Source organism: Mastigoproctus giganteus, chromosome 13, assembly GCF_048544385.1.
Source record: "Mastigoproctus giganteus isolate SK-2022 chromosome 13, ASM4854438v1, whole genome shotgun sequence".
Taxonomy (NCBI): domain Eukaryota; kingdom Metazoa; phylum Arthropoda; class Arachnida; order Uropygi; family Thelyphonidae; genus Mastigoproctus; species Mastigoproctus giganteus.
In genome coordinates this window covers 102,703,516-102,719,447 of record NC_143587.1, presented here as the reverse complement: position 1 = coordinate 102,719,447, position 15,932 = coordinate 102,703,516, and the positions used below count along the sequence as shown (strand labels likewise).

The 15,932-nt window shown below is 39.2% G+C and overlaps 1 protein-coding gene across 1 annotated transcript in view; it reads right to left on the bottom strand.

The window, feature by feature from the left end:
• Positions 1-5,768, bottom strand: part of LOC150076316 (uncharacterized) — a 33,011-nt gene extending 27,243 nt beyond the window's left edge. Inside the window, exons 1-3 of the mRNA XM_090387320.1 lie at positions 5,628-5,768; positions 5,368-5,520; positions 968-2,714 (exon numbers count right to left, since the gene is read on the bottom strand). Coding sequence (XP_090243446.1) covers positions 968-2,714; positions 5,368-5,520; positions 5,628-5,768 — 2,041 coding nt within the window. The remainder of the gene's footprint in view (positions 1-967; positions 2,715-5,367; positions 5,521-5,627) is intronic.
• Between the last annotated feature and the right edge of the window lie 10,164 nt (positions 5,769-15,932).

The window sequence follows — 15,932 nt, the reverse complement described above, 5'->3', positions numbered from 1 at the left end:
GTTACTGAGGACTCAAGGAGACGAGAAGTACGTTTGTCTCTCCGGACAGAAAACGGTACATCGACAGAAACGTCAACATGTTGGCCTTTTGCAGCAGCGGTCATAACATTCATGTTGACTAACTTCGCGTTTTTGGCATTAAGTGTCACACCCTTGCATTTGGTCACTGTTTTACCCCCTTGGGTGCGGAAGGAGTAAGATTTGGGACCGGTCGAGGCAAACTCAACAATGTGGTCCCCAGACAATTCGTCTGTGAGCTGACCCAGCGAGTGACCTATGGGTGGACGTTCGTCCCCCTGTTTTTGGACAAACACCACCGAATCAGTATCGCAATATAAAAGAGATTGGCGTAGAGGGGCCATAGCTTTGTAAAGCTTTATTCGGCCATAGGAAGCGACGAAAGAGCCAATGACTGCATTACCCCGACGGTATGGTTCTTCCGTTCCATCAATCGGGGCAAATGCAACTTGCATTATTTCTTCCGACACTAACATGGCGTCGTGGATGATTTTTGTGTCATCCATAAAAAGCTGTACAACGCTTTCGTAAGTGTTACATACTGCAGTGCTCACCCTATTAGTTCTCATTGCGAGCCGACCCCAGAGACTATTGAGACATAATTTTGCAAGTGAACGTCTAGCAGGGTTCGCCTTTATTTCGTGCCTGTCCATAGAGATGCCTTCCCTACTTTTAAAATCGGAAATGTATGCATCAGGTTCAACCCCCTCGGGCCAGCCCGACGCCTCCTGTTTGATTTTCAAGAAGGTGTCTATGTAGCCACCAAATAAAGACTTATGGCTCTCTTTGAAATGCCAAACTTCGTAGATGTTATCAATTTTATAACCGCTCTCAACAGCCAGGTAAAACTCAGGCGTGCACCAGATTCCCGAAAAGCTCCGATCCTCGTGATTACAGGTGGGAGACATCTGCTCGGCACAAGCACCGCATAGCGGGAACACTAGCTTGCCATTGGAGCTTATTGGGAGGACGGGTAAGAACTCCTTTTCGGGCGCTGTCACCCTAGCATGGATTATACCAAAGTATGCATTGTGACTATAGTCAAAGTCGCTAAGAATGACTTCGGGGTGACCGCGAGGAAATACGCCGTATTTGCAAACCCACGGATACAACGAACAGAAATCCACATAGTGAATCTCCTCGTTATCCGCCACCTGGTGGTAAAGTTTAAAGCAGTCAACTCTACCTCCTCTGAGAGCGCTACGTGGTGTAATCGATTCGTACGTTATGAATGCTGCAACAAATTCTTTCATGGCAGGGTCGTTTTTCTGTTGGTTGTCAAACTGGCATTCCCATACGGAAACCACATCATATCCTCGAGACCTAATGAAGGCCTCGCGATCCATGGTTTCAGCATATAGAGCGCCCATAGGTTTGTTTCTCTGTGTCTGTATAGTACTAGATCGAAAACAATTCTTGCACCCGTGATAGTAACAACCGTAGAATTCGTAAGCGGTGCTACCACATACCCCATCTAATAAAAAAGGACCTACTCTAACTTCACCAACCTGTGATCGAGCTTGTTGAATTTTAATGTTGTTCTGTTGTTCCTGCCACGAAAGCCAAGCCAACTGTGTGTTACTCCCTATGTAGCCGCCAGGTGGTAGGATAGCCATTGTGTTTGGTTCTAAATAGTTTCTGGCGAAGATCCTACTACAAGCACCGGTGATAGTAATATCCTGACAGAAAGGATCAACTTGAGAGACTGCTATAAAGAGAGAACGGAACTTATTGCAGGAATCTCGCAATACTCTCACGTCGTCTAAGGCATAGGCCAAAAGTTCACATTTCAGGTTGTATGTATCTCGTGACTTCTCTTGGTACCATAACACGAATTCCGTACGGGTTTCTTCGCTCATGAATTCCGGTTTAAAATATTTTTGATCGGGCAAAGCTCCCACATAATCTAATGTGTCTATCTTGTGGAATTCGTGAGGGAAGAAGCCCTTACGCACCTCTGGCAGCTCGAACATAGCTGGCAGTTTTCGGAGTGGAACTGTTAGAAAAGAATAAGAGTCCAAGAAGACTATGTTTAACGAAGATAGAAAGATACCCAAAATCTTTGACCCATCATAGATAGTGTGAGGAGCTATGTGTTTCGCGAAAATATAAGAAAGCACAAAGTAACCGTCAAAACCACGAAGGTTGTGGGCGATTACTCGCACATTCTTATATTTTGGCTCTATGTGTCGAAGTTTTCGGCCATCACTACCTCGTTTCAAAGTCTCTCGGGTTCCTAACAGCTCATCCAAAAACTCCGCCATGCAATTGCGGCCCCAGTAAACGCGTTCCTGATCGCCAAAAGAAGCAACGCAGAGCACAGCCACATGCTCACCATCCAGCAAGACTGTTTCTGTGTCAAAGTATACAACAGAAACATCGTGCTTCGGGTCCTCAGGTTTTTGAACAAAGCAATGTTGTGTTTTGTGCACAGTTTTACAATAGCTACAGAAGTCGGGATCAATGCATTTGTGTGCTGTGTTGGTAAGAAAAGTGCACATACAAACGCCACAGCGATGCACTTCAGAGCAGGTTTTGTTTGCCCTGTGAGCGTTAATGCATGCTTCGCCTTGGAAAAAACGATTACAAAAATTACACAGGAGAAGGTTGTCTTCATTATGAACGGCGACAGCTCTGCATCTATTGCACTTGAAAGAGCAATTGTGTGTGTTTAATCTCTCTCGAGTAGGTAAAACCTTAAGGCATAGGGGACAATAATAATCACTGCCAAACAGAGCTTTCAAAGATCGCACAAGATCATAATGTCTGTCGTGACTGAGTAGAAATATCTGTTTATCAGCAGCGGGGCCCCGATATGCAACTTCAAAACCGCACTCAGCGGAAATTACAACCAGTTGGTAATCAGGGATCGCTCGCTGAAACAACTCAACTTCATTCAAACCACAACTTTCTAAGGCAACCCCTGCGATACCATGTAAATTTGTAGCTCTGATAGTTTGCATACTACTCTTATACTCTCGCACCTGTCTGTATGTTTTAGCATCGTCCTGATGGGCCGAAATACCAACAGCTAATGCTCTGGCGAGACATAAACTATCGGTATTGTTGATTTGAATGACAGCTTTTTTTTTTTTAAAAAGTCATTCAAATTCAACATTGCCCTTTTTTTAATATTCTCAGAACGATAACCACCATCCCCCCTATTCGTGATATTAATAAGAATCACGTCCAGACTCAAGTCGTCCGTTATCATAAATTCACTGTTTGATTGGTCGACAGCTATAAATGCGGCCATCACACGGTCAAATGTCAGATCGGTTAGAGGCATAAATGGCAAGTTTATGGGATTTTTTAGACTGGGTGCGTCTAAACACAACCTAACATGAGAATAATCACCCTGATTACTTAAATTTGCGATTATCTCTTCTAGCATCCGCCGAAAGTTCGAAAAAAACAGATCCCCGTCTGCTAAGTTTACAATGTTTGTAAACCGGACCTCATACGTTTTAAATAAGGTCTGATATTTTTTTGAATAACGTGCAACCCCATCCTGTACTTCGTAGTACTGCTCAAAACTTTCTTGTACTGCTACTTCTCTCTCTTCCATCTAAAATTTAAAAAAAACGTCGCATAAGCTTTAGGGGTTTGTTTTTCGCGAAAAACAAAATATATATATATATATATATATATATATATATAATAATATAATATATAAAAGATTGTATTAAAGAGTAAAAACAGAAAACATCAGAGAGTTAAATAAACTGGATATGGCAAATGCACCGAAGCGCGCAAAGCAGCAGCAACGGATGCAAATGTAAATATAGGTATATTTTAATTAATATGATAAATAAAAGTAAAGATGGCAGTTCGAAACTCCGGAAAGCTTAAAAAATTACATGAAAACGTTAAAAGAAAGTTACGATAGCCTACATCAGATAAAGGCGGGAAAAATTTACTAAACACAGAACTCCGAAACGGGGAATAAAATATGAAATATTAATAAATAATGAAATCTGATATCAGCAAAATAAATATTGATGCTAAATCAGGTATTTCATCGGGGGACTACACCTGACATAGCATCAACGGACTGCGTTTCCATACTTGCCCATAGTTATGCAAGAGAAAATTTATAAATGTAAATAAACAAATATAAAAATGTAAAAAAAAAAAAAAAAAAAACGAAAAGGTATCTCTTACAAAGTATGGACAAGGTAGTCCCTACGCAGTATTATAATGAAAATATAATTAAGAGAAAAGGGTGAATATTATAAAAAGTAGAAGATTAAAAATATTATACCTGAAAATGGCGACGCGAAACTACATGAGGTCAATACGATAGCTGCAAACAAAACAAATAAAACAGCTACTGACGAAAAAATAGATGACTAGTGACTTCTGTAATCAGTTTTTAAGACAGTATTTTAAATATACAGAATAAGGAGAAATTTAGGTAGATAAGAAGAAATGTGGCGAGAAGTGTACCAGAGAGGACCATATATATATAAAAAAAAAAAAATAAAATAATAAATAAATAAATAAATAAAACGGGAGAGGCTGTGGTTTTAAGCTTAGCATCGCGCAAAGCAGCAGATGGCTAAAACTTAAATTAATATAAATAGTGCATTAAAACCAATAGAGATAACAGAATGATAAAAATTGTTTGGACAAACAAATGCACCAAAGCGCGCAAAGCAGCAGCAAAGGATGCAGATGTATATGAAATAATATAAATGCCAATGCAAGCAACACTAAAGGCCACAAGGAAAAAATAGATTAACTATAGAATAAAGATTGAAGCCAGCAAATGGCAAACCGGAGTTAAAAACAAGACCATATAAAGACTGAATAACAGAGGTATAATATTTACCCTTTATAATATTCACTTTTTATAATATTCACCCTTTTCTCTTAATTATATTTTCATTATAATACTGCGTAGGGACTACCTTGTCCATACTTTGTAAGAGATACCTTTTCGTTTTTTTTTTTTTTTTTTTTACATTTTTATATTTGTTTATTTACATTTATAAATTTTCTCTTGCATAACTATGGGCAAGTATGGAAACGCAGTCCGTTGATGCTATGTCAGGTGTAGTCCCCCGATGAAATACCTGATTTAGCATCAATATTTATTTTGCTGATATCAGATTTCATTATTTATTAATATTTCATATTTTATTCCCCGTTTCGGAGTTCTGTGTTTAGTAAATTTTTCCCGCCTTTATCTGATGTAGGCTATCGTAACTTTCTTTTAACGTTTTCATGTAATTTTTTAAGCTTTCCGGAGTTTCGAACTGCCATCTTTACTTTTATTTATCATATTAATTAAAATATACATATATATATATATATATATATATATATATCTATAGGTATACTTACATCATCATCATCGTCATCGTTCAAAAATCCATCTAGTAATAACGGACTCTCAGCCTCCAATTCTTCTCCCCCAGCACCTTCTAACGTGTTGTCATGTGAGCATCCTGGTCGATGCTCAATACCGTCATCACCATAGCCAAAGAACTCCGCATTCTGAAAGGGTAACGTAAAAGAAACTCAGTTACCAAACAATAATTCTATAAACATTTTTAAAAAATCAAATAAAAAAATTTTTCAGTAATGAAAAAAGAAATACTTACACTCGAATACACCAAAGTTTGGCAGAATTCTATCTCAGCCTCAATCATCCTAGCATCTTCATGATCCTTCTCTACCCTGATAACTTCATCTATGAACTTCGAATCTACTTCGTCCCCAAAGAAAATATCTTCACTACTCATTTTGATTTCTTGTAATAGGAAAAAAGGCACTTGTGAATTGTTGTCGTGTTGACCCCTTTTTAAAGCAAACTCGTGGATTGAAACGACATTTGACGTCAGCCAATCAGTGCTTAGATTCAATAGTATGTGAAAGTCACCGCCAATAGGAAAATACCATGACATGAGAGCGAAATCCTTACACATCAGTAAGGGTAGGTGTGGTATCTTTGAAGGTAACCTTTTGAAACTGAGTTATCTTTTACCTTTTGTTACTACAAGGGCATGTGAACGATAACAGCGCTAGTTATATAACCTTTGTACATGTTTCTACTTGTTCCCAGCCAACACCTTTGAAGTTGAACTAGCTTTTACTACTACTCTAAATTTAAACAAAGACTTTGGGGTTGGTATCACCTTTAGTTATATGATGAAATATAACCTTTGCATGACATGTGTCTAGCCGTTCCCGAACGACATCTTTGAAGGTGAGCTATCTTTTGCTTTTTTGTTACTCTACATTTGAACAAAGACTAAGGGAGCGGTTTTGAACAAAGGTTTGGGAACGGTGGCGCAGACTTGGGGGTGGTATCTCCTTTAGTTATATGACGATATATAGCCTTTGTACGCCATGTGTCCACCTGTGATCACCCCACACCTTTGAAGTTGAACTAGCTTTGTTATCTTTTGCTTTAGCCCTCTCTAAATTTGAACAAAAGACTTTGGGAGCAACACCTGCGTTAGCTATATGGTATTATATAACCATTGTACGACATGCCTCTACCTGTTCCTGCCACGTCACGAACTTATGAGCCAGTAACAACACGACTAGATTCTAATCACATGATGCTATAGCCAGTGGACCACATTACAGTTTGGAGCTTTCTCAGTGTGGTTGTGAATTTTTCCACTGTTGCAGTTTTTTCCAAAATGCCAAAGCACGAAATGTTTGATGATATAAGACGACCAAACGTAACTTTCTACAGACGTCTGAGCCATAGTAGCACAGTTCGTGTTTATTGTCACGAATTCGAGCCACATGTTACGATTGAGACAACTAATACGCACATGATGCTATCCAGAAACCAGTGGGAAGAATTCAAAAACAAAATGACTGATATCTTGCTTTCCGTAAGAGCCAGATCTAAAGATGAAATCCATCTACCGGGGATCCGAATCAATACAGATGTTGGTGCTTGTGATTTCTATTGGAAACAATTCTCGCTATCTGCAGAACGACGAATGACTCTCCACCTTTCTGAACTTGAAGCTATATCTAATAGAATCATAGACATAGATTCTTTTCTTCAACGTCTAGAAGACGAAAAACCCGCATTTCTGTTAATGCAATCAGTTATACTTGAGCATCTTGATTGTGTTAGAGAACGTATAAAGAACGATGTGTTTACTGGCTCTATCGATGTTTCGTTTAACGACGTGTATGCATACTTTGTAAGAAATGCTGAACCATCTACAAGTGTTAAAATATTTTCTGCTAAGTGCTCGAAAGAAGGTGTAGTTACTGAGTTCAACGATTATGCTTTGTACAATGCTGTAGTTTCGATGATCGAAGAACTTCAAACTGCTTACACTACGAAATATACGAAGTATCCGTTCTGATCAAAGCAATGTGCATATGTAAGTTTTTGTGTTGATTTTTTGTGATTAGTAACAACATCTGTAAAACTTACCAATAAAAACATGTCTATTTGAAAAATATTGTCTGTCTTTTTTCTTAGAAAGTAGAAATTAAGTTTTAATTTTCCATTAATCAATAACCTTTTTTAAAAAAATTGAGAATTTACTTTTAGGAAAGAAATGATTTCGAATATAGATTTTTAAAAAAAAAATTCAAAGTTGTGGAAAGAATCTGAAGAAGGTAAATAAATATATATACACATCAATACATTTTACTTTTCAGGTTTTTTTTTTTTTTTTTTTTTCAAGATAGACTAAGCATCAGGATACAAAATTGAACTTGAAGAGGAACCATCATAAATAGTTATGGGTAAAAATATATACATATAAAAATTTAACCATCAAAAAAACACATAACATAACATTAAACATATAAAAATACTTAATTTTTCAGCTTTTCAACTTGCAGAATAGATCGGTAGATGGCGACACAGTTTCTTGGTAGTTACGATGTCTTGGCAATCTCCGTTCAAGAAGTATTGTGACACCAAGTATCCGTATGTGAGAAAAATATATATATATTTAAATAAAATCCTTAATTTCAACTTTCAGAATGACACGCTAGATGGCGACACAGTTTCTTGGTTGTTACGATGTCGTGGCAATCTCCGTTCAAGAAGTATGTAGGGAAAAAAAAAAATATATATATATATTTAAATAAAATCTTTTAATTTTCAGCTTTCAGATTGCTTCCACAGATGGCGCCACATATTGCAAAGCCACTGAAATATATTTAAACGGCAAAGTCATAGCTACCTAGGAAAAAAAAAAAAAAAAAAACATTTAAACACCTTAAATAAAATAAAATCTTTGATTTCAGCTTTCAGAATGACTCGCTAGATGGCGGCACTGTTTCGTGGGCTTCTGTTGTCGTGGCCATCGTCGGGCTCGAACTTTTGTGACCCCCCAAGTGCCCGTATGTCTACAGCGTCCACGATTTTCCCGCCAAAACCTTTGTCTTGGGAAAGAATGTCTACTGCTCTATTTTCTTGTGTGTGTGTGTGTGTGTGTGTGTGTGTGTGTGCGTGCGTGCGCGAGCGCAAGAGCTCGGGCTTGTGTGTGTGTGCGTGCGTGCGCGAACCCACAATTCATTGCGCACCCTCCAAAGCCACCTTGAAAACCAACGCGGCAAAAACAGACGATTTCTACGGCATCAACAGACCAGAAAATCACCGGTAGACTCAGAGTCGAAGTCGGTTTATACCCCCAAACCAATCAGAACATCGGTTCATATCCCCCTCCAATCAGAACAAGGCGAAATACAACTTCCTACGTCACACTCACACCACTCTTAACTATAAGAGCTACATTTACACATATTCTTACAACTGAAAGGGTAGCCGTGGGGATAAGCACCGGACCACCAGTAGCAACGACATGGGTTCGAGCCTGGGTAAAGAAAAAAAAATTTTAATTTAATGGCGAAAATAAGTGGCGCCATCTAGCGGGCGAAATAAGAACTAAAATATATTTTTCCGCAACTAAGCCTCGGCGCAACCGCTAAACCTAAACCCCGGCTCGCTTCACCGGCAGATGCTCAAAACCTAAACGGCAAAACAAGCGACCGACGCGGCAGCACGCACGAAAATTGACGCCAAAATTCATAGAGCCGTACTCGGTTAGAACCCCAACCTTATACTACTCGTGTGTTCTATGGTCGTTTTGCTGGACGAAAAACCCCAGTTTCTGGGGGGGGGGGTATCTACCCCTTAGACCGAGTAACTCACCCACGGTGTGAAAAAAGCCCATTAATGTTCCTTGCGTCATCGATGGAACTGGAATCCGGGCCTTTTCCACCCGGTGTGGAGAGGTTGGTGACGGTACTACTGTGCTACCGCGCAGACTGCTTGCAAAGGCAGAAGTAAAAACCCAGAAAGGGAATTCACCTTTCTTTTTCTAGTCAACCTATCAAATACTAACCATTCTAACAACTTCAATAACCACTTGGTCGCTGTAGCACAGCTCCTGCCTCTATGTGGCAGAGCCGGTAACCAGTGGGGAAATCCATCCCTCAAGGCTTTAAAGGAGCAGAAATGGAAGCCGATGTATTTCCACGTTAAAGCCAAAGAGCTCTCAACACGATAATGACACCGACCATAACTTTTTTTTTTTCAAAGAGAATTAAAAAGGACAGAAGGAAGCAGGAATCTCCAGATATCCTCATAGTACATTCTTTGTCATCCCAACCTGTGAGCAAGGTCTCCCCTTTCATCATCCAGAGATGCCTACGAAATGCTGCAGGTTCACCAAAAATGGTTAAACGTCTTCAATCAGGAGATCTACTAATAGAGACATCTCACTCGAGATATTCTGAGTCATTATTGTTGCTAAGTTGAATTCCGATTTAGGTCATCCCACATAACACACTGAATTCTTCCAAAGGAGTGATCATCGAGTGGGATCTATTAAACGTTTCTGAGGAAGAAACAGTCCAGGAGCTTAAAGATCAAAATGTGTCTCATGCAAAATGAATCATGATCAGAAAAGACGGCATTTTAACTCCTACGTGAAACATAATCTTAACTTTCCGTACACAAAATCTACCGGCTTCTATCAAAGCATGTTACTTGAACTGTCGCGTTCGACCATATATCGCAAATACACTTAGATGTTATAAATGTCAAAAATTTGGTCATTTTCATACTGCATGCCACGGAGATGCTACATCCGAACTGTGGGTGCAAAACTCACATGCGAGCAGAATGCAAAGCACTAACAACACAGTGTCCTAATTGTAGTGGCAAGCATCCACCTTACTCCAAAGATTGTGAACCATGGAAATTAGGGGTGAACAAAAATATAAAATTTAAAATAAAATCTCTTATCAAGAAGCGACAAAACAGGTCAATTTAAGTAACTCCAGGGGTTCACATCTGGTGAACATGAACACGTGCCAAGCCCATGTTCACATGTGGCCCATGTGAACATGGGCTCGGCACACCCAGGGTCCTGAGCAGGATATCATCTCTCTCTCTCTCTCTCTCTCTCTCTCTCTCTCTCTCTCTCTCTCTCTCTCTCTCTCTCTCTCTCAGGGTACTCAAATTTTTTTTGCCTAGTGCAGCATAAGCCTCGGGCTTCCCTGTACCATATGGCTAATAATAATAACAATAATAATTGGATCAATCCAGTCTGCCCGAGAATATTTACGTTTTAGCTTCACGCACTTAGAAACTTTGATGCTCCATTAATGATGGTAGAATCGCCGTCCTCCTCACATCGGGTGGAAAATAACTGAGTTCGAATCCCGTCATTGACGTAAGGATTTTTAAGAACCTTTTTCACAACCATGCTATTCTGGTCTCAGACGAGGATAGCATGTTTTTTCTCCCGGGAACTCGTGCTTTTCGTCCATAAAATAGCAAATCGACCAAACAATACATATGATTTACAGACATTATATGCGGCACAAAACTGTGTAAGTTGCTGATGGACCTAAATCCAACAACAAATGACAATAGCTCCATTATTGATGTTGCTTCAGGAAAAAAAAATAAACAAATATATAAATAAAATAAAAATAACAAGATTATCATTTTTAGGCTCATAACAACGACTAGTGGCGCATATCGGATGGCAGATATGAAATTACCTTAGGTCGTAAACAGTAGAAAAAAGCCCGTGAGTAGTGCAAAAATATAATGTCACAGGGGTTGGAATACTTCCTTCAATCCTCTCAACAGCTTCAGGGAACTTTAGGAGGTTAGGAAACCATTCCAGTCTGCCCATACAGATTCAACATTTCGGTGTTGGCTGAGATTGGATGGCAGTAAATTAATGCGGTTGTTCAAATTCATAAGGCAAATGGGTCATGCCATAGATTTTCAATCAGAGGTACAATGAATGGACAGGCCACTGACATTCATGCTCTTGGATCCATCCCTGAAAGATTAGTGCCTTGTGAAAGGATGCATTAACCAGCTAGTAATACCAGCTCTTTAAACTGTGGATACGAAACGTGGACCCAGAGCTGTATTGCTAAAAAAAATAGAACGCTCATCGTAAATAAATTAGTACTGGAACGCTCGTTCTCCAGAAGCCTATATGAGAATGCCACATCGACTGCACAGTAACTGAATCAGACTTCAGATTCACAGTTCATAGAACAACCAGTTCTAGCTGTCAGCTCATGGCGAATCAAAATGCAGCGTTCTCACGCATCACAGTATATCTCATTCTTTGGATCTCTTTATCTAACACATTGTACTTTAGTAAGAAACGTTCAAGTTTAATTGAGAAATTTATATTTTTGTTTTTAAAGAAATCTATTAATTTTAAAAATTACTATTAATATATCTTTTTAATAGCAACGTGTAAAATAGATATTTCTCCCTCCCCTTTGATTATGCATTGTTTCATAATATTATGTGTATAAATTTAATGATTTTCTATTATGACATTTAGAAAAAAGTACTGGAACGTCGTTCCGGTGGTTCCGGCCCGAATTCACCATTGGTTGGACCTGGTCGACACCACTGTTCAATATATCATTGCATTCAGAGAATGATTTACCAGTAGCAGGTGATCGGATTTGCGCCATGAAAACACTTCATAGCTTTCATATCTTCATAAGCATTTCATATGCTTATGCATTTAGGTGTATGAGCTGCTGTCTTCGCAAGTAATACAGTAGGTTTAGTACATATAATCAACGTCCTTTCGCACTGCGTGAAGAGGCCTTATTTGAATTCCCATCAGGGACGCGAGGGATTTTTATGTTCTTTTCCCACGTTGTGGCTTAGTTGGTTTCAGGATAGGATCGAATGGCTTCGATCGAAAAATACACATAATCGCATGTATTCTTCAATCGGTTCTCTGATCACGGAAGAAAAACCGTAATTTACAGTAGAATAAAACTATACGACCCTATATATATATTCAAATATGAATATATTTGAATATATATATAGGGTCGTATAGTTTTCTACTGTAAATTAAAATTTTTTTTCTTCCTGTTATCAGAAAACTATCGAAGAATACACACGATTACAGGCATTAGATATTGACTCCTCATAGCTTCATAGCTCTCGGTGATAGCAGTTTTATAATCCTGCCATATCATGTAAAAAAAAAAAAAGATTTCGAATTCCATAATTGGTGCGAAGAAATTTTATGGGCTTTTTTTACACACCCAGGTGGATTTTTCCAAGGGAGTATGAGTTACTTGCTCGGATAACCTGAACGTGAATTTTCTTGTTTTCGTTTACCGTTGCCATCTGCGAGGAGAAATCAAACTGGATGGCAGTAAATACAAAAAAAAACAAAAAAAAAAAAAAAAACGGCATTCTTCAAGTGTATGCATCTGAACCGTTTGACCCTATGTAACAGTTTCTTATATACGCTAATTAACATACTCTCTTTTAAAGGCGGTTTCTTTTAAAAAAAAATGCCATATTAGAGCCATCATGGCACTAACTTATATGCTGTGTGTCTTATGTCCATAAATTGCGTTTGTTCTCTGGTCAAATTTCCTGTTTCGCTGGCCTAAAAACCTGAGATTCGGGAGAAAAATATTGCTGTGTAAGACTGACTCACCTCAACCACGGAGTGAATAAAGCCGATAAAAGTTCCTCGTGTCATTGACGGGATTCAAACCCGAGCCTATGCCAACCGGTGTGGGAAAGACGGCGATTATAACCACTGTACTAACTGCGCAGTCTCTTGTAAAGGATTAATTATTATATTTATTATATTAGGGTCACCCGTAATTCACTACATAAATACATATTCGTGTTTGTAAATTTCGTTGTATTCTCTGGTCGATTTGCCTGTTTTGCTAGACGAAAAACTTTGCTATCTACGCCTGAGATCGACTAACTCAGCCACGGAGTGAAAAAATCCCATAAAAGTTCCTCGCATCATCGACGAGATTCGAACCGAGCCTTTTCCACTCTGTATGGGGATGGCTATACACAGGGGTATAGGATGACTATACCCCTGTGCTACACGCGCAGACCTTTCAAAGGATTCAGATTTATTACTGAACCTTACCATCAAAATCATCAACAACGTATACGTTATCATATTATCGTCTTGACACAGTAATTGCCGCCTAGGTACGTCGTCAGAAACATGGAATGAAACTGATCTACAAGAACATTCAGATATACCATACAAATAATAGGGCTATGAAGAACAAGAGCATTACACCACTACCATCATCTCGCACAAACAGCAAGATGCATTCGAAATCCATTGTCTATGTTTGTAAGTGCTTTGTTTTCAGTGCTAATTTGTTTCTAAGTGCTCTATCCAAATCAAATGCATTATTAAACAGAATCGGTGGTAAAATGTAAAATGCATTAGCTAAATAACAACAATGAAGAAACAAAACCAGCATTGGTATAGGTCTACACACTAAATGGACTGAATAAACTACCGAACATAAACTACCAACATACTATAAAATCCCAAAAATTTTCAAGTGCTGCATTTTTGTAGACACCTGATTGCATTATTGACTTACAGACACAATCAAATTTAGCCTTTCTTTCTCATTTCTTATCCCTAGTTGAGAACAACCATATCCGCCCGTGAGCATTATATCCCTAAATTGCTTGTGTTCTCTGGTCAATTTGCCTCGTTTGTTAAATAAAAAACTGGAGTTTCCGGGAATAAAACCTTTATCCTCGCTAAGACCGAATAACTGAACCATTGAGTGAAGGAAGCCCATAAAAGTGCCTCGTTTTGTTAACAGGATTGAAACCCGGGCGTTTTCAACCTGGTATGTGAAGGACAATTATTATAACTACTGTGCTTCCGCCAGGATCGGGCTGTTTTTAACTTAAATTATGTTGGAAACGCTGTGGTTGGGACGTTCATAGCGATCACAGCGAGAAATGCACTATCCTACTAAAAGCCAACACGGCACTATTAATTAAAAGTTAACAACCTTAGGAATCATCAATAACCCCTACTATATATGTGGAGAAATAGAAGATTGGGACCACTTCTTTATAACTGCCCAATTTATAATGATCGTCGAGGAATATTACTCACCCGACTCCAACACATACTTCAAGGACAGGTGCATCTGTTCATTTCTGACGAACAAAATTACTAACGGAATACTCAAAGAACTTCTTTGCTAGGCGCAGGACTCTACAACCAGATCAAGCTGGGGATACAAACCCGTGAGGGACTGCCGAAATCGGAAATAAAATCTCTTCTTGACCCTATTACTAACATCGACTTGCTAACCCTGGAACATCCAGGGTAGGATTGCTTGCTAACCAAGTCACGACTGGGTAGGTTCCACTGATCTATACTCTATCTCAGCACACAGAAATTCCTAAAACACTGGACCTTGGACTGTGGATGGACCATATTTCACGGTTCTCAAACACTGTGGCCCCGATGTACCTAGGCAACTTACCCGTCAACATGTTCCTACTGATATGCTCGCCACCGTTCGCATCACAGGGAAGCAACTTATAACTACTATAAATGGATTGCCCCCCACTGAAACTGCAGGTCCCAATCTTATACCACAATTCTTGATCAAATGTTTTAGCTGGTATATCATCGATCCTCTACTATCAATTTTTAACCAGGCAAACTGCACACAGCACTACTTTCCTCCTCTCTGGAACAGATATGCTGTGATGTCACACCCTAAATGCCAATCTGCAACCCTCATTAAACAATTCAGGTCAATCTCTCATTCTTCCAGCCACTTGAAGCTCATGGAGAAGGCATTACTTTCAGCTATCACCAATCAAATCATGCCTCACAAACCCCCACAGATTCATTATGCCATTCCCGGAAGATCTACAGTTACCAATTTAACATCCATAACCAACACCATTCTCAGTCGCTGGAAATTAAATCAGAGCTTGCCGTCACGTACATCAACCTGGATGCTGCCTTCGACTCAATCAGTATACACTCGATTGTTCACCTCTTAGAAAATTACTTCTACATAAAAGGTGACATGTGTTTTATCACAATTGTGCTCTCCGACAGAACCATTCTTAAAGCAGATCAACACAGAATCTGGAGAAAGATCACTGCGGGAGTTCCTCAAGTCGGAGTCTTCTCTGGAGTATTATTCACTACAGTTATTAGCATTAGCATTAGTAGAGGCATTTGATGCAAGAAAGCAAGCTTATGCAGCATCAGCCAAAAAAAAAAAAAAAAAAAAACCCACTTCCACTTCACCCCTCTGTTCGTTCAAAATACCTGTCCAGCTGAGCCTTAAACTTATTTAGGCTATCAACCTCCACTACAACGGATGGAAGTCTGTTCCACCAACCAACCACCCGCTGGCTAAAGGCAAATTTCCGCACGTCTATCCTACATCTATCTTTCCTCAATTTGAATTTATGCCCTCTCAGGTGATTTTTCTGAGCTAGAGGAAGAATCCCATCAGCATTGAGCATGCTTAAACCATTCAAGGCTTTATACACCTCTATCATATCACCTCGCTGGTGCCTAGTCTCCAGACACTGTAATTTGCAAAACTTAAGCCTTTCTTCGTAAGAGCACCCCTTT